Below are 20,970 nucleotides of genomic sequence, written 5' to 3' on the forward strand. Positions count from 1 at the left end.
TCCTCAGTGTCAGAGGGTTCTAGTTTGGGTCTGTATGCTGCAAACATTGCTGAATGTAACAGAACAGTGAGCGTGTGTCTGAGGCATTTCAACACTCGCGTCCAAAGCTCCAAACAGCTCCTGAAGGCATGACAGCTGTCTGCTGCGCCTTTGTCACTGCCTTGTGTCCCTGGCAATGGCTCCACTGCCGAAATCATCAGACTCTAGCAGCACAGCCTGCAGCCTCCAGCTCAGCTCAGCATCACACCAGAGCCGTGCACCATTCACCGCTCTTCCCTTGCAAACTGGGATGTTCAGTGTCCTTCACAGCAGCAGCCATATCCTGAGCTATGGTCAGGGGACATAACACAACTCCATCTTTTGCTCCCGTTAGTTTTTATTTCATTGTGAAATAACAGCTGCAGTCCCGGCCTTTCTGCATGGTATGGCAGGTGAGCAGCGCAGTGAAACCCGACTGCCATAGGATGTTCACAGTCAGGGTGAGCATCCTCACGGACTGCTCTCTTTTTGGCTACAAAGGCTGCATTAAAACATTATTTCAAACACTAATAAACCCATTAATTCCTGTCAGTAAACACCATACCCCTGATTTTTCTACAGTCACACTGATCTTATTTAAGTATTAATTCAGTGTCTCAGACAAACACATTAGCAAGTACCTTAAGCAGCATTTCATAATTTCTCAAGCAATTATTTTCATATTTTCCAATCTCACATATTTTGTTGAAAGCCAGAGCTGTTCCAAATCAAACATTTTGTCACACAAACCAAATTCCACACATGCATTACCTGGAAAGAGCTGTTAATAACATGAAGGCTCTGCTTAACCAATGTCTAACTGGCCCTGCCCTTCACCCTACCACACACAAATGCAAATGGTATTTCTGACTGCTCCATTCCTTAGGCTTTTTTTTTTTTCTGTTAAAAATCAAAACTTGGGAACTATGTGCCCAAATTTCTAAAGAGGACCCCATGTGGTGCTTTAGAAACTTCAATTTAAATAATTTCCTGTATTATTTATGTCAGATCCTCAATTACTTCAGCAGATAACAATGTTTTCCCTTACCACTCCTCCTGTTCTGTTAAATACACCACATCCTCCACGCTCGGCAAGCCTTTACGCAAAACGCGCCTGAAGCCTCAGCCCCTGTGAAGAGCCTGGCAGCTGGGGGCAGTGGGCAGCGAGGGGCTGGGGACCTGCCCACGGCAGCACTGCTGAGCATTGCCCACAGCCTGAATAAAGGCTGGCAGGATGCCTGTGCGGTACAAGGGAAGGGTTAGATCCCAGCAGACACGCTCCACAACGTGTCCAGCGCTGTTCCCCGGCCGCAGCACGAACCAGAACGCGCACAGCGAGAGGCTGCCCGCAGGCCGGTGCTGGGAACAGACTGCTCAGGGATGAGCTGCTGCCCACGGGCACCCAGCGACCCTGCGCTCTTGGAGAGCTCCTGTGGCCCTGTCCCAGCCGGGAGATGTTCCCTGTGCACAGTCACAGCCCCTGTCTGCAGCACCCAGTGCCACACAGCAGGGTCCTGGGGACAGCCAGGGACACACGGGGCACCGGCAGCCTCTGCTCTTGGGGAGGGGATGGATGCCACCATCAAAGCTGGGACCAAGACAGCCTTACCCTGCAAAGCCTGCTCCCAGCTCCCCTGCCATGGAAACTGCCTTCCTCTCACCTCCAGAAGATTTGCTGTGCTCTTGGACTGCAAAGAAACTGTATTGAAATAAAAGGCCAGAACACAAAACTTTTATTCCATTCACAGTAAGTGAGAATCTCTACTAGCCATGTTTTCTCTCAAAATTCTTTACTGTTTGAATAGAAAAAAATTATTTATCGAACGGAATTATTCTTCAAGAGCTACATCCTTCTTCCAAGTTCTCTGTTCTTCAAGTACTACATACCACAACAAAAGGGAAAAAGCTAAGTAAAAATGGACAACTTTTATGCAAAAAGCAGGCAACGAGTCTTAAACTCCAAGTTAAAGCCTTGGAAATACATCAGCAATATCACTGGACTGCCAAAAGCAGAGTTGTCAAACAAATGGCAGATGATTGAGAAGATTTACTGTTTGAGGTATGTGTTGAGCCAACCGGTAACTCTTTCCGTAGATCTTTGGTCAAATTACTTTAAGAACATGCAGTAACTAAATATGCAACAAGGCAGAAGCAAACCAAAATGCCACCTGCTCGTGCAGTGACACGGGAGCAGCTCTCGCAGCTCTCGGGGCCGGTGCCCGAGGTGACAGCGCCGGCCCGAGGAGCTGCCCACGCCCGCAGCGCCTTTCTGCGGCTCCTACCGCAGCGCAGGAGTGGAAACAAAACAAAACCCCAACCATGCCCATCCCGAAACGCGTCCTGCGCTCTTCTGCCTGTGCCACCCTGCGGGCTCCCTCCAGCTCCCACGGGCAGGGCAGGCCGGGGACAGGCCGGGACCGGGGCCCGGAGCGGGGCAGGACAGGCCGGGACCGGGGCCCGGAGCGGAGCAGGACAGGCCGGGACCGGGGCCCGGAGCGGGGCAGGGCAGGCCGGAGACGGGGCCCGGAGTGGGGCCGCGGCCGCCTCGCTGTCCCCGGCTGCTCTCCGGCAGCTGCTGCTCCTCTCTGGACGCTCCCATCGCAGCCCGGCCCCTCACAGCCCGGCCCCGCACGGCCCGGCCCCGCACGGCCCAACCCCGCACGGCCCGGCCCCGCACGGCCCGGCCCCTCACGGCCCGGCCCCGCACAGCCCGGCCCCGCACAGCCCGGCCCCTCACGGCCCAACCCCGCACAGCCCGGCCCCTCACGGCCCGGCCCCTCACGGCCCGGCCCCGCACAGCCAACCCCGCACGGCCCGGCCCCGCACGGCCCAACCCCGCACGGCCCAACCCCGCACAGCCCGGCCCCTCACGGCCCGGCCCCGCACAGCCCGGCCCCGCACGGCCCGGCCCCGCACGGGGCGCGGTGTTGGGGACGCGGAGTCGGGGATGCAGAGTTGGGGATGCGGAGTTGGGGATGCAGAGTTGGGGATGCAGAGTTGGGGACGCGGAGTCGGGGATGCAGAGTTGGGGATGCGGAGTTGGGGATGCGGAGTTGGGGATGCAGAGTTGGGGACGCGGAGTCGGGGATGCAGAGTTGGGGATGCGGAGTTGGGGATGCAGAGTTGAGGACTCGGTGTTGGGGACGCGGTGGCAGCGCCACCAGGCTCGGGGCTGCCCGCCAGGGACCGCCAGCCACAGCAGGCTGTGCCGGAAAAGAGAACTCGGCTTTGCAGCAGCAATTAGAAAAGTTGGGGTTTTTAACCTTTAAAAGCTTAAAATACTTGATTTCTTCTTGTGTTCAGAGACTACAATCTACAATTTAATTTCAAGTATTTCAGCTGATTTTTAGATAGATGTTTTCCTACAAAACCAGGTTGTAACTTTTCATTACAATTTTTTTTTTTTCCTGTCTGTTGCACAACTGCAGGATGAAATTCTGACTACAGAATCCATAGCCCATAGAGAATTCCATTCTACATACAAATTATATAGCTGATACAAAACATCATAATAATTCTGTGGATAAAGAAGCTGCTTTATCACCAATTTTCTCAGCATGAGCACATTTGTAAACAACAGAGATGCACCCGCGGCTGTATTACTGGGCTACCGATCTGTGAAATCCCTCACAGTTTTGTAATTATTCCTCCTCCCACAGTCATATAAAAGCATCAGAAAACAGGTGGAAGATAAGCCATGCCCTCCTAGCAAGAACTCTGTTGATGGGTCAAGAGATATATTTCACAAATGCATAGAATAGTAGACAACACAAAACTAGAGGAAGGTTCTGCTGTGGCAACACCTTTCAGATTCCATTTCCCACCCAGAAGGGACTGGAAGCTATTACCTGGCAGACAACTTAGTTCCCTAAGAAATTAAGTGGGAGATTTCATTTCAGCTGGTTGTAAGTGTCCATGTCACAGAATGACAATACTTCAACAACCATTTTTCCAGGATTTTGTCAGAAGCTGTAGGATTAACTTTGACATTCACCAGCTTCCTTTACAAACTCATTTTGCTCAATTAAAAGATAGAAGCTAATGAAGAGGTCAAACTTTGTGACGCACATTTCAAGAAGCTCCCAACCATGTATTTCACCAAAACTCCTGAAAAAGCAGGAGGCTGTAAAGGGAAAGGATTGTGAGTTACAATGAAGATGATGAAGACGATGAGGATGGACACAGTGAGGTAAGAACTGCTGGAAAATGTGCAGTACCAGCCCTGATCCCTGGCAGGCACTGCCACCACGAGGCTCCATCCTGCTTTGCATTTTTCCTACAAATGGGGTTAAAATTCTCATTTTTCCATTTCCCTTTTTCTACTACACACACCTCGCTAGAAGCACTTCTGTGCATGGCTGGAGATTTGCTTCTGGAACTTTAGGGCCTTTATAAGGAACACTAACATGTTTTTCAAACTGTTTTATTCCTTTTATTCTGCCCAAGAAGTGGAGCTAGGAGAAAGTAAAGATCACTCCAGTATCTGAGTAGCCAGCACCTGCACACAAGCAGTGCTCAGCTGCCAGCTCTTGCCCAGGACTACCACACAGCCCTGAACCTGGGCACGTGCCCGAGTACCAACAAAAAAATCCCAAAGGACTGGCACAGTAAGATTTGTTTAAAAATGTTTATACTAACTTAACACTTAGGGAAAAACAAAACAGTGAGACAGAGGGAAGCATTTGCTCAGGAATGATGTGGGAGACTGATGATGACAGACAGAACACTTGCAGGTTTCTCATATGTGTCTCTTAAAATGGGTTCTGGACTTTTCTCCATCCTGGAAGATTACTCCCTGGATGAACCTCATAGGAGTCAATTTGAGAAGAGTCAGAATGACACTCCTGGCTCCTTCTGTGGCATCACCTGCACCTACAGAACAGCCCAGTCTCCAATCCTTCTTCCAGAGATCATGAAATCTCTGCCAAGCAGTGCTGCTGCCACCCAGTCACACAAACTCTGCTTCTCTGGTTTGGCATAATTTTTACAGATAACAGTATAGAAATAAACACTGGTACAAATTATCTTTCTGTGGAAAGGAGAAGGAGGAAAAAAAGAATAAGATGGAAACAGGCACATGTGAGTAGTAAAAGAAAATTCACTACAAAAGAAAAAGATTACAGTAATCGGGAAGCAGGAAAACACACTCTGAAGTCTCCTGTTCAGAAGTGGGTCACAGTGACAGTGACAAATTTGAGACTATGATCGACATCCCAGCGGCAGCAGAGCCCTCCTCTAGCCTCCCCAGGGCCAGAGTGCTGCCCCTGAAAGCCACCCTCCGTGTGTGTGTGTCCCTTGTGTGCCCTCCAAGCCTGGTGGCAGTGTGTGTGTGTCCCCCAGCTCACTGGCAGTGTGTCTGTGTCCCCAGGGTGCCCTCCCAGCCTGGTGGCAGTGTGTGTGTGTGTCCCAGCCTGGTGGCAGTGTGTCTGTGTCCCCAGTGTGTCCCCAGCTCACTGTCAGTGTGTCTGTGTCCCCAGTGTGTCCCCAGCTCACTGTCAGTGTGTCTGTGTCCCCACTGTGTCCCCAGCTCACTGTCAGTGTGTCTGTGTCCCCACTGTGTCCCCAGCTCACTGTCAGTGTGTCTGTGTCCCCCAGCTCACTGTCAGTGTGTCTGTGTCCCCACTGTGTCCCCAGCTCACTGTCAGTGTGTCTGTGTCCCCAGTGTGTCCCCAGCTCACTGGCAGTGTGTCTGTGTCCCCAGTGTGTCCCCAGCTCACTGGCAGTGTGTCTGTGTCCCCCAGCTCACTGTCAGTGTGTCTGTGTCCCCACTGTGTCCCCAGCTCACTGTCAGTGTGTCTGTGTCCCCAGTGTGTCCCCAGCTCACTGGCAGTGTGTCTGTGTCCCCAATGTGCCATCCCAGCTCACTGGCAGTGTGTCTGTGTCCCCAGTGTGTCCCCAGCTCACTGGCAGTGTGTCTGTGTCCCCAATGTGCCATCCCAGCTCACTGGCAGTGTGTCTGTGTCCCCAGGGTGCCCTCCCAGCCCAGGGCAGGGCTCCGGGGCTCCTCCAGGGTATCCACACCTGGGCACTGCAGACTGGAGCTCCAGCTCCATCTCCTGGGGAAATCCTGCCTTTCTGCCAAGCCTCAACATTCTGTAAAACTGGTAATGAAGAAGTGGGCTGAGAACTCATCACCGTGTGAATTCCCTCAATATTCAATTCAATTACAACTCTCTTCCTAAATCATCTTTTTTACTTAACCAAACTCTAAATTGACAGAGCTAATAAGCTCGGGAGAATCAGTGTACACCATCCATTTCTGGGAACAGGACGATATTTTCTAAGATGCATTAATAACTATGACAGGATTTATGTATAAGATAAATTAATTTCAATTTCCTTTTTCAATTAATGGCCAATTATTTGAACTCGGCTCAACCAAAAATATTACTCAAGTATCATTAATCTAACAAAAATTAACTTTACTATTCTCTCAGTAACGAGCAGATATAATTTTAAGGAACAATAACACACTTGAATAACATTGTCCATCTGTATTCCCAGGACCACTGCTGCCCACTGGAGCCCCCTGTCATGCTGGCTCAGGTTATTGCTCATAAGGACAGTGACAGAGCAAAGGTCTGCCCGAGATGCTGCTGCAGGCTACCAGTGCATTATCCACCCTAGAGCAGGAGCCACTTTACATTAAAAAAACATACTGCTAGAGAGCACGTCAAATAAAAACAATCTGGGGGAAAAAAATAAAGCACAGCCTTTTCCTGCACACCCTGGCAACGCCTGGACTTGCTTTAGTGTTCCCTCAGTGTTCCCACAGTCTGGTGCCACCCAGCCCCAGGGAGGAGCAGCGGGAGCTGCAGAGCCTGGGGCCACCACTGAGCCCGTCCTGCTCGGGGACAGCGGCACCACCAAGCACCAGCACACACGGCAGGGGCAGCCAGAGGGACACTGAGCCCCCCACATCCCCGGGGTCTGTGCCCCATGGAGAGGGACACTGAGCCCCCCACATCCCCAGGGTCTGTGCCCCATGGAGAGGGACACTGAGCCCCCCACATCCCCAGGGTCTGTGCCCCATGGAGAGGGACACTGAGCCCCCCACATCCCCAGGGTCTGTGCCCCATGGAGAGGGACACTGAGCTCCCCACATCCCCAGGGTCTGTGCCCCATGGAGAGGGACACTGAGCCCCCCACATCCCCAGGATCTGTGCCCCATGGAGAGGGACACTGAGCTCCCCACATCCCCAGGGTCTGTGCCCCATGGAGAGGGACACTGAGCTCCCCACATCCCCAGGGTCTGTGCCCCATGGAGAGGGACACTGAGCTCCCCACATCCCCAGGGTCTGTGCCCCATGGAGAGGGACACTGAGCCCCCCACATCCCCAGGGATCTGTGCCCCATGGAGAGGGACACTGAGCCCCCCACATCCCCAGGGTCTGTGCCCCATGGAGAGGGACACTGAGCTCCCCACATCCCCAGGGATCCGATTTCAATCATTATCTCACCAAACCCACCCTTTGAAAGTGAGGAGCTGTGTGAGCACAGCAACCTCTCTCCCTTCAGTCCACTGGTATTAATAAAACCCTGCTTGCAGCTTGAGGCTCTGGTGTTTAAACACATCTCTCTAATATCAGAAATACTGGTTTTGAAAGGTTGGTTTTTGTTTTGTTTTGTTTTCTTTAATTTGAATGAATACCATGAACTAATTGCAGTGCACTGCACCGTTATCAGGAGGAGGAGGAGGAGGAGGAGGAGGAGGAGGAGGAGGAGGAGGAGGAGGAGGAGGCTGGAACTTCAGCAAGGCACATGAAGAGCCCAGTGGCATTTGTCCATTTCAAGGTCACCTGTGGGCCTGAGCAGGCACACAGACAATAGAGGGCTCTTTAAATAAGAAACCTGTACTGGGAAGTAGAGCAATTTCCCCAGTGTGCAGATGCTTCTGCCCATCAGCTAAGGGCTGTGCCAACCACACAGCTCCCCACAGGCTCCCTCAACCTCCAGGCCCCTGGAGCTCTGGCTTGTTGGAGCCTCAGGATTGACCTGCTCCAGGAAAGATTCTCCCTCAAGCTACAGAAACCACGAGTTCAACACAGCAAGAAGGCTTTAAGCCACACAGGAGTTTCCTCTGCCTTCTCTGAACAATGAAAAGGAAGCCAAGGATTTGCTAAGCAATGTATGACCTTAACTGAGTACTCCAGAAATCAATAAATACATGGCACAAAACAAAACTAGACTTGATCTAATTACAATAAAAATGTCACTGATTATACTGACATGTTTTCATATAAAAATACTTACAGATTTGATGAAAACATCAATGTATTTCTGACTGATATTTACCTTCAGTACATTTTCTTATTCCAGAAAAAAAACCCTTATTCACCATTAACTTTGATTATTCAAGAAGTATTGACAAGCAAAAGTTCAGCACACCCAACTATTTTTGAGTAATTCACTTAGAAAAGTGACAAGATTTATAATTTACCCCTTACGTGAAATATACCCAGCACAACAAAATTAGCAGAGAATGTAAATAATGGGATGTTTGGTAAAATCAATGGAACTGCAAAGACCTACTTTATTACAAGTGAAGTCCATTCAGTATAGTCACAAATAAATGCAATGTACTGAATTTTTCAGCTTCTCAGATTTTTACCTGTTTCAGTCTTCTTATATCTGTCTTTTCATTAATTGTACATTCTGTGACAGAAATCAAGATCTACCCCCTACATAAAATTTAATGCAACAAAAGAAAGTTCCATGCTTTCCAACAGGGATTTACAGGAGGCTGTGTTTCACAAAGCTTTGTCAAATTATTTGAATGTCTGAAATTTAGCACATGAGCCTGTTTATCCACACTGGACCGCTATTGGTATTTCCACAGAACTGGAACAGCAGCACAGCTGCCAGTTAGTTAATCTGAAATTTCTGGGAAGCCACTGCAGAGGCTGTCAACCACCACCTTCATCCATAACTGCTGGAAGCTCTGAGCTCCAGCTCCTCCACCTTCCCAGCACTGACAGGCATCAGCTCTACTGCAGCAGTTCTCTGCCAAGAGATTCATCTTCAGTTCATTTTTCAGTCTGATAAAGCTGTGCCTCTCCCAAGTGTGACACCAGCTGCTCTGTCCCCGTGTGCCCCTGCCAGCCCTGCTGCTCCCAGCGCCTGGGGAGCCCCGGGCCAAAGCTGCCACCCCCAGCCCCTCGGCCCCTGCCAGCTGAGCCCCTTCCCTGGGACAGGGACCTTCCCCAGCCTGGCACTCACTGCTCTGGCCTTTATTCTCTGCATGTGTTTAGCAAGTTTTGAGCAGAAGAAAATCCCGCACAGCATCACCCTCCCACCATTCCTGGCAGAACAAACACGATCACTGAACCACAGCGCCTACCCCGCTCCCCACAAACCCCAGACCTAAAACCAGCTGCTCCTACACCACACTTGGTGTGTGTGACCATAAATGACAAATCCTGATATTAAGCTTTGTGTCTGGGATGATGCAAAATAATCCATATTGATCCTTTAATGTGGATTATTACTTTTTAAATCTAAGTCGCTCCACTAGAGACACCTCATTATTGCGCTGGTTTCTTATTTCTCATGTGGAATTTGCACCTGTGCTGCTGTGAGCTGCTGACAGTGCAGCCTCGGATCTCTGCCAGTCCTATCACAGCCAAGCTGAGTAACTATGGGCAGCAAAATCTGCTTTAGTTTTGCAGGAGCCAAGCCAAGGAAACCCTTACAGAGGAAGTGATGCCAAAACTGGTAAAAAAGGGGATGTGAGAGCAGCAGGGATAAAGGTTAGCCAAACTGTAACTACTGGGGCTTCTCCCTTTCTAAAGCAAATAGCATTATACAAAAATATATATATATGTTAAACATTTATATTTCAGAGAGGTAACAATATAACGAGAAAGCTACCATCTGCTGCCAAGTCTGTGCCTTACAAGGGATGGAAAAAAGCCCACAGAAGTTACAGAACTTTGCAATCAAACAGAACTAAGAAGGAAACACAGAGACATGACATCATACAAGGCAAACCACACTGGAGATAAGCCCAGAACTTTACCCTAAATGGACACACCACATGTGGAACTCCTGCTCACACAGTCACACACACACACACACACACTGAGCAGAGGAGATCTGCCAGTTCAAATCACACGTGTGAAAAACCATTTCCATGAATCTTTGATCCCTGACAGCAGTGCCAGGAACTGTCAGTGAGGACTGTGGGCATTCAGCACCAAAAAGCAGACTCCAACAAGTCAGAAGGTTAAGGAGCTCAAGTGCACCCTCTCTCCTTTCCAGGTTTTTGGGCTTTGGTTCCAAGCCACTGCTGCTACAGTCTAACAGTGAAGGTATAAAACTCCTCTAGCACACAGCATTTCCCCCTGTGACTGTAACACAAAACAACACTGAATAATTGCTCTTCCTTTGGGTTCTGCCTTTTCCACACTAAGCAGATTCAGCTCTAAAAGGTTCTTAAGGGTTACAGGCAGCCTATGGTGAAGTACACATCAAACACTTCTGTAAATCCATTTTGTATCTTTGCAGTCAACACTTCAAGAGTGGGTAATTTAACCAAACAATAAGGAGATGGTTTTGGTTACACTATTTCCATGGAAAATAACATTGGTACTAGGTGTCTTGTTTTCCCTTCCCCTTTATTGAATCAATATGTTGACAGAACATTTTTCCCCTGGAAGGCCCAGCTTTAGTAAATAATGGATTTTAGTAAATAATGGATTAGAAGAAAAGAAAAAGTGAAGTATTAATTATGAGAAGAAATGGAAAAATACAAAGGTGGTTTGGGGATACTGCAAGAAACACGGTGCCTAGAAAATAATGCTGTATGTGAAACAGGAAACCACATCAGTTCTTGAACTGGGAACTTTGCAAAATACAGGGTTCTTCACAGAAACACAAACAGCACATGCCCTAACTGGGATTCCTGTTTAACTTCTGTAAGAGCCTTTTTATCCACCATAATGCCATCAAGTCAAATCAATGTACCTCATGCTAAATAAAATTATTTCAATACTATGAACTACTGTGATCTTAAACACAAAACAAAAGCTGTATTTTGTTATGGATTAGTCTTCTATGCTGTTTCCCAAATTAAGACCACAGATAATTATCCCTTTTTCCTGTATTACAGAAAAGTAATGGCTGGAAGGCAGCTCTGGAGCTCACCTGGCTGAAGGCAGTTCAGGAAAATGCAGAGCTCCTTGCAGCTCCCTTGCCCACATCAGGAGATCTGTGCTGTAGGACCCCCACAGGGTCTCCAGTGTGTGGGATCATCTGGATGCAGCTCTGACCTGTGACTGACTCAAAACACGCAGCTCTGTCCTGCTGCTTTTACCTACCAGCACTTTCTGACCATCTGCAGAGTGCAGTTTCAACATCAGTGACTGAGGTTTGTCCCACTAAGGCTCAGTAAAGCTGATATTCTTGTTTTTATGATGAGCAAGAGGAAAAAAATTCACTGATTCCTCTCCTCCAGTTTCATCTTAGCTGGGCTTCTAGCCAGAGTTACTTCAAAAATGAAGAAATAGAAACCTTTCCAGGTTGTTATATGCCTCCAGGCTGGGGTCTGTGTGTAGCAGCTGTTTTTTCCCTGTCTGAACTGTGTCCCAGGTGCTGTCTGTGGCTGCCAGGCAGCACCAGAGCTCTCCAGCCAGGCTCCTCTGAGCCACCACTGCAACTGAGCAGCATACTGGGGGAGAAGGAAACTTCTGCCCTGGGAAGGAGGGAGATGTCACTGATTCACCCCCAAAGGGTTTTTTTCCTGTGCAATCCAGCAGTGATCACTTGGACAAGCAGCAGAGGTGTTGGCACAGTGCACAGCCCTGGCACAGCCACACCAGCCCTTCTGCTGTGCAGGAAAGGCAGCCCCACACATCATTTTACACACACCTAACACCCCTCGTGTGCTAATGCAAACTTGTGCTCTGGCTGCTGTCACCTCGCCTCAGGCCAGCGAGGCTGTGAGCCAGCTCTGGAGAACCTGAGCCTTGCCAAGCTCATCACCAGCTCGCACTGCCACACACTGCCAGGCTCTGAAATGCAAGGTGATTCTGGGCCACCAAAGTTAGTGAGTTAAGGAAAAAAGACCTCTGAAAACCATTTTAAACAAAAGACTGTCTGCACACTGATATTCTGCTCATTTTACATAGATACACCTCTGTGAAATCAGCATGTACACATGCCACAGAATAAACACTCTCAGCAGTAAAACACAATAGTAGTAAAAACATAATCATCATCAGGATGGAAACAGCTCACGGGTCAAAAATCCCAAAGAGAAGAAATTCACCTTTGGTTGAACTACACTGATGAAATAAAGAAATTTACCGTGAAATGTTCCTGTGATTTATAGTTCTCATCCAGGTAAACTCGAGCTCTGTTGTAGTCTTTCATTGCATCACTTGATAACAGTTCTCTGAAAGAGAAAGCAAAGGCTGAACAGGCGAAGGGAGACACAAACGCACTGCTCAGTGCTGTGCCATCCCCGGCATTCCCAGGGGAACCCGGCGCCTTCCCGCCCCTGGGGGATTTCAGGGCCAGGTGTCCCCAGCACGGCCGCCTGTCCCCGTCAGCTGCAGCTCCAGCGCAGACGGCGACTGTCCCTGCGCCGCTGGCACCCCCGAGCTCCGGGAACTGGGACTGGCACCCCCGAGCTCCGGGAACTGGGATTGGCACCCCCGAGCTCCAGGAACTGGGATTGGCACCCCCGAGCTCCAGGAACTGGGATTGGCACCCCCGAGCTCCGGGAATTGGGATTGGCACCCCCAGAACTCCGGGAACTGGGACTGGCACCCCCAGAGCTCCAGGAACTGGGATTGGCACCCCCGAGCTCCGGGAATTGGGATTGGCACCCCCGAGCTCCGGGAATTGGGATTGGCACCCCCGAGCTCCGGGAATTGGGATTGGCACCCCCGAGCTCCGGGAATTGGGATTGGCACCCCCGAGCTCCGGGAACTGGGACTGGCACCCCCGAGCTCCGGGAACTGGGACTGGCACCCCCAGAACTCCGGGAACTGGGACTGGCACCCCCAGAACTCCGGGAACTGGGACTGGCACCCCCAGAACTCCGGGAACTGGGACTGGCACCCCCGAGCTCCGGGAACTGGGACTGGCACCCCCAGAACTCCGGGAATTTGGGATTTGTGCCCCCAGAACTCCGGGAATTTGGGATTTGTGCCCCCAGAACTCCGGGAATTTGGGATTTGTGCCCCCAGAACTCCGGGAATTTGGGATTTGCGCCCCCAGAACTCCGGGAATTTGGGATTTGCGCCCCCAGAACTCCGGGAATTTGGGATTTGCAACCCCAGAACTCCGGGAATTTGGGATTTGTGCCCCCAGAACTCCGGGAATTTGGGATTTGCGCCCCCAGAACTCCGGGAATTTGGGATTTGCGCCCCCAGAACTCCGGGAATTTGGGATTTGTGCCCCCAGAACTCCGGGAATTTGGGATTTGCGCCCCCAGAACTCCGGGAATTTGGGATTTGTGCCCCCAGAACTCCGGGAATTTGGGATTTGCGCCCCCAGAACTCAGGGAATTTGGGATTTGCGCCGCCGCCAGCAGAGGGCGCGCGCGGCCGCGGCTCACGGGAGCTCCCCGGCGCCGGGGATCGATCACATCGGGATCGATTCGATCGAGATCGATCACATCGGGATCAATTAAATCAGGATCAATTCAGTAGGGATAAATGAGACCGGGATCAGTTAAAGCGGGATCAGTTAAAGCGGGATCAGTTAAAGCGGGATCAGTTAAACCGGGATCAGTTAAAGCGGGATCAGTTAAAGCGGGATCAGTTAAAGCGGGATCAGTTAAAGCAGGATCAGTTAAACCGGGATCAGTTAAAGCGGGATCAGTTAAACCGGGATCAGTTAAAGCAGGATCAGTTAAAGCAGGATCAGATAAAGCAGGATCAGATAAACCCGGATCAGTTAAAGCAGGATCAGTTAAAACAGGATCAGTTAAACCCAGATCAGTTAAAGCAGGATCAGATAAAGCAGGATCAGATAAACCCGGATCAGTTAAAGCAGGATCAGTTAAAGCAGGATCAGTTAAAACAGGATCAGTTAAACCCAGATCAGTTAAACCAGGATCAGATAAAGCAGGATCAGATAAACCAGGATCAGTTAAACCAGGATCAGATAAAGCAGAATCAGATAAACCAGGATCAGATAAACCAGGATCAGTTAAACCGGGATCAGTTAAACCGGGATCAGTTAAAGCAGGATCAATAATCCTGCGTGTCCCAGCACAGATCGCTCCTGTCCTTGTCCCCGGCTCGGGCCAGGCTGTTGCTCCCCAACACTTACTTCACGAACTTGTCCACATGAGACATCGACGCTTCGTAGTTTTTCCCTCCGAACTCCTGACAGTGTAAAGCCATGAAATGGGGTTTGTGTGCATGGACAACCTGGAAGGAGAGAAAAGCCAGATTTAACACTCAGGGCAGCTGTGGCACAGCCCAGCACACAGCACCAACACAGATCCACAGCTCAGGAGCTGCTGCCTGAGACATGACTGAACACAATAAACAGCAATCAGCTGCTATCCACATCAAAGATTCGGAACACAGAATCAGCATCTCAAATATTCTGAACTAGTATTTCCTTTTTAAAACTGTAACTCAGTTCCTAAGTTATATATATATATATATATATAGGTTATATATATTTTTTTAAGTAGGTTAGATATATGTATATATCTATATCTATATCTATATAGATAGATAGACAGACAGATAGATGTAAAATATATTTTAGTGTTTCTATTTAAAATATAGCAGCAGTTTCCATTGAGGCAGAGGCAGTCACAGTCCCCAGTTTGAAGTGGCACCTTTGTGTGCCAGCAGCAGAGCTGTCCAGCTGGGTGACACAGCAGCAGGGAGGGCCCAGGGCAGGTGCCAGGGCCTGCCCGAGGCTCCTCAGAGCACACGCTGGCACAGGAGGGCCAGGCAGCAGCCAGGCTCAGCTCCACACTGGGCACCAGCTGCCAGCATGTCCCTTCCTGCTCAGGGACACTCCTGTCCATCCATCCATCCATCATCCATCCATCCATCCATCATGCATCCATCCATCATCCATCCATCATCCATCCATCCTCCATCCATCATCCATCCATCCATCATCCATCCATTCATCCATCCATCATCCATCCATCCTCCATCCATCATCCATCCATCCATCCATCCTCCATCCATCCATCCATCCTCCATCCATCCTCCATCCATCCTCCATCCATCATCCATCCATCCATCATCCATCCATCCATCCATCATCCATCCATCATCCATCCATCCATCATCCATCCATCATCCATCCATCCTCCATCCATCCATCCTCCATCCATCATCCATCCATCATCCATCCATCCATCATCCATCCATTCATCCATCCATCATCCATCCATCCATCCTCCATCCATCATCCATCCATCCATCCTCCATCCATCATCCATCCATCCATCCATCATCCATCCATCCATCATCCATCCATCAATCATCCATCCATCCATCATCCATCCATCCATCCATCATCCATCCATACATCCTCCATCCATACATCCTCCATCCATACATCCTCCATCCATACATCCATCATCCATCCATCCATCCATCATCCATCCATCCATCCATCCATCCATCATCCATCCATCATCCATCCATCCATCATCCATCAATCCATCCATCCATCATCCATCCATCAATCCATCCATCCATCATCCATCCATCCATCCATCATCCATCCATCCATCCATCCATCCATCCATCATCCATCCATCATCCATCCATCATCCATCCATCATCCATCCATCCATCAATCCATCCATCCATCCACCACTGGCAACCCACACTGGACACCCCTGCAGAAAGAAGGGAATGTCCTGCCTGGGTTCCTGAGTCATTTCCAACAGTCACTTCCTCTGTACCTCGGCTTCCCGGTCACTGCAACATCTTAGTACTGACCTGCCTGGTGAAACATTCTGAGGAGAGCTGCTGGCAGTGTTACTGGATACGGGGAAATAGTAAATACTCCCACCCAGGTGTTTGATGATCACTGAGCACTTCCATCAGATCATTAATGCTGATTTCTTCCAACAGGGATATTAGCAATTTGCTTTAAAGCAAGCGGCTCTGGGAGGTGTCCTGGGCCTCGCTGAGGGGATGCTCTGGAACCAGAACATGCAGCAGCTGCAGCCTGCAGGAAACACACCCAGCTCCCTGGAACATCCATCCTGCCCTCGGGGCTGCCAGGCCAGGACCATGCCCCCTGTGCCGTGTCACCCTCAGTGCCCCACGGTGCCACCTCAGCAGCAAAACCCCTGCTCTAGCGTGAGAAGAAGCAAACACTGTGGGAGAAAGATGCTGCAGATCCCCCTCGGGGATTCCAGAGGGTTTTCAGAGTTGGCTCTGATTTCTAATGTTCAAAGCAGAAAATTGTATTTGCAGTCAGAGACAGTCTGGTGGTATCAGAAGAGAAAAGGCTTGTGAGCAGGTTTGTCACACTGTGGCCCTGATAATGGCAACTGCATCGAATGGTGGAAAAGCCACCTTACAGGGAGGCAGGATCAGTGAAGTCCTGCTGCTGGGGACTGTGCCCCATCTCCTAACTGCAGACAGGCACTGGGAACTCGGCTCTGAAAGAGTTGATTTGGTCTCCAGTTGTCCTTCCAGTAAAAATTCTCTTATCCCAAAAACCTACACTGGAAACAAGGAGGGAAAGGGATTGTTGAGGGAGAGTGGAAACAGCCTGAGAACAGTGTTTTGGAGTGTTTAATGTATGACAGGGAAAACTTCAGTTCTTATCACGAAATGGGATGATTGATGATCTAGCTGTTAGTGCTAAACAAGCAGAGGGATGGTTTGGTGAACTAGCTGCCATGCAAATGAGGATATTCACAGAATATGCCCATGGGAATTTCATCCCACTTGACCAAGTGCCCATGCCCTGGTTTGCGGCCTCCATGTCAGTGTAAGGAAAAAATATGGGGGAACGAGCTCCAAGAACATGAAGGAAGCTGTTTGCAAGCAAAGGGTATAGGAGCACAGGGAGAGGACTTTTATTGGCTCATTTATTTACTTAGGACTCTTTTTCCTTTTTACTCCCTCCTTCCCCATCCCTTGCCCTTTCTCCATCTGCACTGGGCCTCGTGTTTGGGGCAGGAGGAGCTCAGGGGCTGGAGCTATTGAAAATCTGCACTGATTTTAGTAACAAACTTTTTGTGTTGCATATGTGGCACATGGTCATTTTAGATGTAAACTTGGAGCCAGAGACCTTCTTCCCCCTAACACAATTTTCCATTTTGCCTGATGCGTTTGAGAGTATTTTGAGCCTTTATTTGTAGTAATACAGAAGTTAAAAGTTTACCTAATAGCTAAAGGTCATCTTGGTAGAACTGTGTGGGAACTTCGTGTGTTACCCTTTGGAGAGAAGGAAGAAAAACAAACAAAAAAGGCCCAAACCAACCAAACAAAAAAATCCCAAACCTCAGAACACAGCAAAACCCCACCCAGCCACTCAAAGGTTGTTTAATTATTTTAGTCGACTTAATGCTGTTTCTTTAACTAGAGGGGGTGACAAAAGCTTTGCAGCCCTTCCAAGCTGAGGCCCTTTTCCAGAGGCTGTTTTCCTCAGGTGGGGGCTCTTTGGGCTCCTTGCTGCTGGTTTCACTCCATGGCCTGTGACAAGGTAGGGGTATGGGCTGCTGGCTGTGTGCAGCTGAGTGCTGCAAGGTTCTGGGTGCCTGACCCCAGGAGAAGCTTCTTCTCTTCAAGTAGAGAAATTGCAAACACTTGAAGTGCTTTAGGACCACACATGCTAAATTGTAGTTTGCAGCTCACACTAAAACCCATATTTTGCTATTTTTTTTAAGCAATCCTTATTTGCACAACATCAAGGCTCAAGCTCCTGCTCTGCTTTGCCTGTGTTGAGGGGTAACCCCGGTGCCCTGGCCCCTGTGCCCACACTGCCCTCCCCGAGAGGCCTGGCCAGCAGCGTGGGGCTGTGTCCTGTCCTGGCTGCTGCCCCAGTTCCAGCACAGCCTGACCCACCCTGCCCACCCCCTGACCAAGCAGGCAAACATCTGGAGCAATGAGAGGCCAGGCTTGTACTTTTCACCAGTTCTGTATCCATACTCAGTTATGCTGCAGCGTTTTGCTTAGTTACCCACATCCCCCAGAATAACTCCTGATCCTGGCTTCCTTTATGCTATTTTTGCATATCCAGAATTGAAAATAATGCCCAACTTGGTAAATACATTGTGCTGCTCTGGATGCAAATTCATTATTTATGTGGTCTCATGTATGATCTTTAACCTCTGGCAGCTGGGAGGTTTCAGCTCTGAAGTATTCATTACTCATTATTATGTACTGTTTGTTCTTCCATAAGAGCAGAAAACTAGTAAAAGGTAATGAAGCACAGCCAATTTGCTTTTAGTTGGAGGGTACTTATTATATGAGAGGACATAACTAGTATTCAGGTATGTTCTAGTGGTTTAACCTGCAAGGAATGCTGCAAGGACCTCACTGCTATTAAGCCAATGCTGTTTCCCCCATTTAAAAATTACATTTTTTTGTTGTTGTGTTTAATACCCACTATGATTTCAAGTTCTCAAGGATCTGTATGCAAACAAAAAAAACCTGTGTCCTACATCTTCAGAGTCTGGCAGTGTTTTCTGTCACTGCTTCAGCAGAGTTGTTCTCCAGCGTTGTCTCACTGCAGGACTCCCCATGACTGATGGATGGTTCATGACTGAGATAGTTTTTGCCTAAATCTGACTTGCAATAATTTATTATGTTATTGTCTTATCAGTTTATATTTTCATTAGCTGTGTAAGAAGAGCTCCAATGAAGCAAACCCACAGCAGTTAAAATGTGTGAGACGATGCTCAGCACATTCCTGCCACGTCCAGTCGGTGCTACTGCGAGAGCTGCCCTGAAACAGTCAGAGTGGGTGTGCTGGCTTTCCAGAACTCAGCACTACAGCTGCTTTCTCATGATGGTCACTTCAAAGAGCTCCCCAAGGAGATAAGGTCAGGACTTGGAATCCAGAATTGATTTGGAGCAATAAAGCACGTGGAGCATTGGCATGGCCTGGGGTTAGGGTCCACAGATGAGCTCTGTTGCAGAGTTGTGCTTCACAGGCTGTGTTTGGTTAGTGTTGCTCTCCCGACTGAATGAAATGAAGCAACCAGGTAAATTTAGTGTCATCTGCTGGACTCTGAAGGCAGCCTGGTGCCAGTGGGCCCTTGGGCAGTGCCTTGGGAAGAAAGGAGCAGGGACACCTCAACAACTGTGTCTCAGTTCTTTGTAAATCTATGATAGGGAACATGTATCAGAGGAAAAGCATGTCCCAGCTGGGTATCATTTCTTGCATTTCAGGTATATTTTTTGACATCTGGTCTGTCACTACTTACTGCTGGGTCCTGTTCTGGCTCATTCTCCATCCCTACCAGTGTTCCCTCCCGCTGACCTGGACAAAACCCTCCCTCCTCTCTCCAGCTCACACTGTGTGCTGGAGCACAGGGACACCCTGGCACTGCCACCCTGTGCCCACTGTCACACAGCACAGTGTCAGCGTGCTGCTCTCGGAGCTCTGCCAGGAGCTGCCCCTAAAACCAGCCTGGAAAGGGTCCTTATCTTTTCCCATTTGCATTTCTTGGAGAAACTGTTTCACTTACCAGCATTAGATCTGCCACACTTTTTATGTTAATGATGTAGGATATTTGTAGATCAATGGCAGAAGTTTAAAAAATTTAACATGTGACATTTGAATCTTATTTCAGCCCTCCCTCCGCTAGCACGTCCTCAGAAATGCATACGGCATTTAAGTCAATGGTAACACATAAGTGACTTGTATTCACCTATGACAACAAATAAAATCCCTTATTTTAATTTACTGGAACTTATAAACAAGTCCACAAAACGTTCTTTTAACCAATATGCTCTTTGACATCAAAGACATTCTGGGTTTAATTTCTAGAAACATTTTAAACTTGGAGAGGTAATGGTGCCTCTTTTTCTGTGGAGAACATTTTAACTGCTTACACAAGGACCTCATCCTCAGAAGTTATGCAAACTGCCCTGACACAACTGCATATGCAAATTGAATTCCTCAGAAGAATGGAAAAAACTGCTGTCTGCGGTTTATCTGGTTTCAAGTTTACCAAGAGGCACCAAGAGTCATTTTGCAGCGCTGCTGCTGAGCCTCCGTTCACAGAGGTTTCACACAGAGCCAATCATCCCTCTCAGGCTGTACATTTGCTGGGTAACTCTGGAGCCAGCATGGTGCTAGGTGACTTTTGGTAGATACATATTTGTCTCTTCCCTAAGGAGCTTTTTGTCAAGTTTTGTTCCCCTTCCTACTGCTCTGGAGAGTGTGGTGTGAGCAGCCAGCCCGCTGCCGAGACCCGCAGGGGAAGCAGGAGGAGGCTGGCAGCAGCCATGGGCAGCACTGCCAACTGTGGCCTTTTTCTGGTTTTCCTTTCTTTTTCTTTTTTAGAACACAGCTCTCAGACTGCAGGGACAGAGGGCAGAGCTATGGAGAGAGAACAAAGTAGAACCCCCCCACAGCTGAGGGATGGGCTTGGTTCTGCCTCAGCAACACTTTCCCTGCTCTGGACCCTGCACTAGAGCGGCCTCATGGAGCATTAATGCATCCTTTTATTCCTCTTTGGAATTCTGTATGCACAACATTTACTGGGCTAAAGCCAGACCACGTTCAGTCACGTGTCAGTGGTCCCTGCCCTAAACCACCAAAGCTCATTCTTTTCCCCTCCTCTTCCTGTTTTCCACAAACTATTCAGAAGTGCTTCTGCCCTGCTCATCCCACTTCAGTAAACAAATGAACACAGAAGGAGTCTCCTTGATAAAGATACATAAATAGGTCATGTGATTATGAAAAACATGCAGCAATCTAAAAAAAACCAACCAAACAAACCCCAAACTAAAGAGTTCTCTCTGTTTATTTGTATTTCCTGCATAG

At 49.0% G+C, this 20,970-nt stretch overlaps 1 protein-coding gene across 4 annotated transcripts in view; it reads right to left on the reverse strand.

The window, feature by feature from the left end:
- INPP5A (inositol polyphosphate-5-phosphatase A) overlaps positions 1 to 20,970 on the reverse strand; it is a 178,913-nt gene that overhangs the window by 116,719 nt on the left and 41,224 nt on the right. For all 4 annotated transcript variants that reach the window (XM_086899511.1, XM_086899508.1, XM_086899509.1 and 1 more), the window contains exons 3-4: positions 14,302 to 14,402; positions 12,325 to 12,412 (exon numbers count right to left, since the gene is read on the reverse strand). In XM_086899511.1, coding sequence (XP_086755637.1) covers positions 12,325 to 12,412; positions 14,302 to 14,402 — 189 coding nt within the window. The remainder of the gene's footprint in view (positions 1 to 12,324; positions 12,413 to 14,301; positions 14,403 to 20,970) is intronic.

Source organism: Cyanistes caeruleus, chromosome 8 (assembly GCF_971803275.1).
Source record: "Cyanistes caeruleus chromosome 8, bCyaCae1.hap1.1, whole genome shotgun sequence".
Lineage (NCBI taxonomy): Eukaryota > Metazoa > Chordata > Aves > Passeriformes > Paridae > Cyanistes > Cyanistes caeruleus.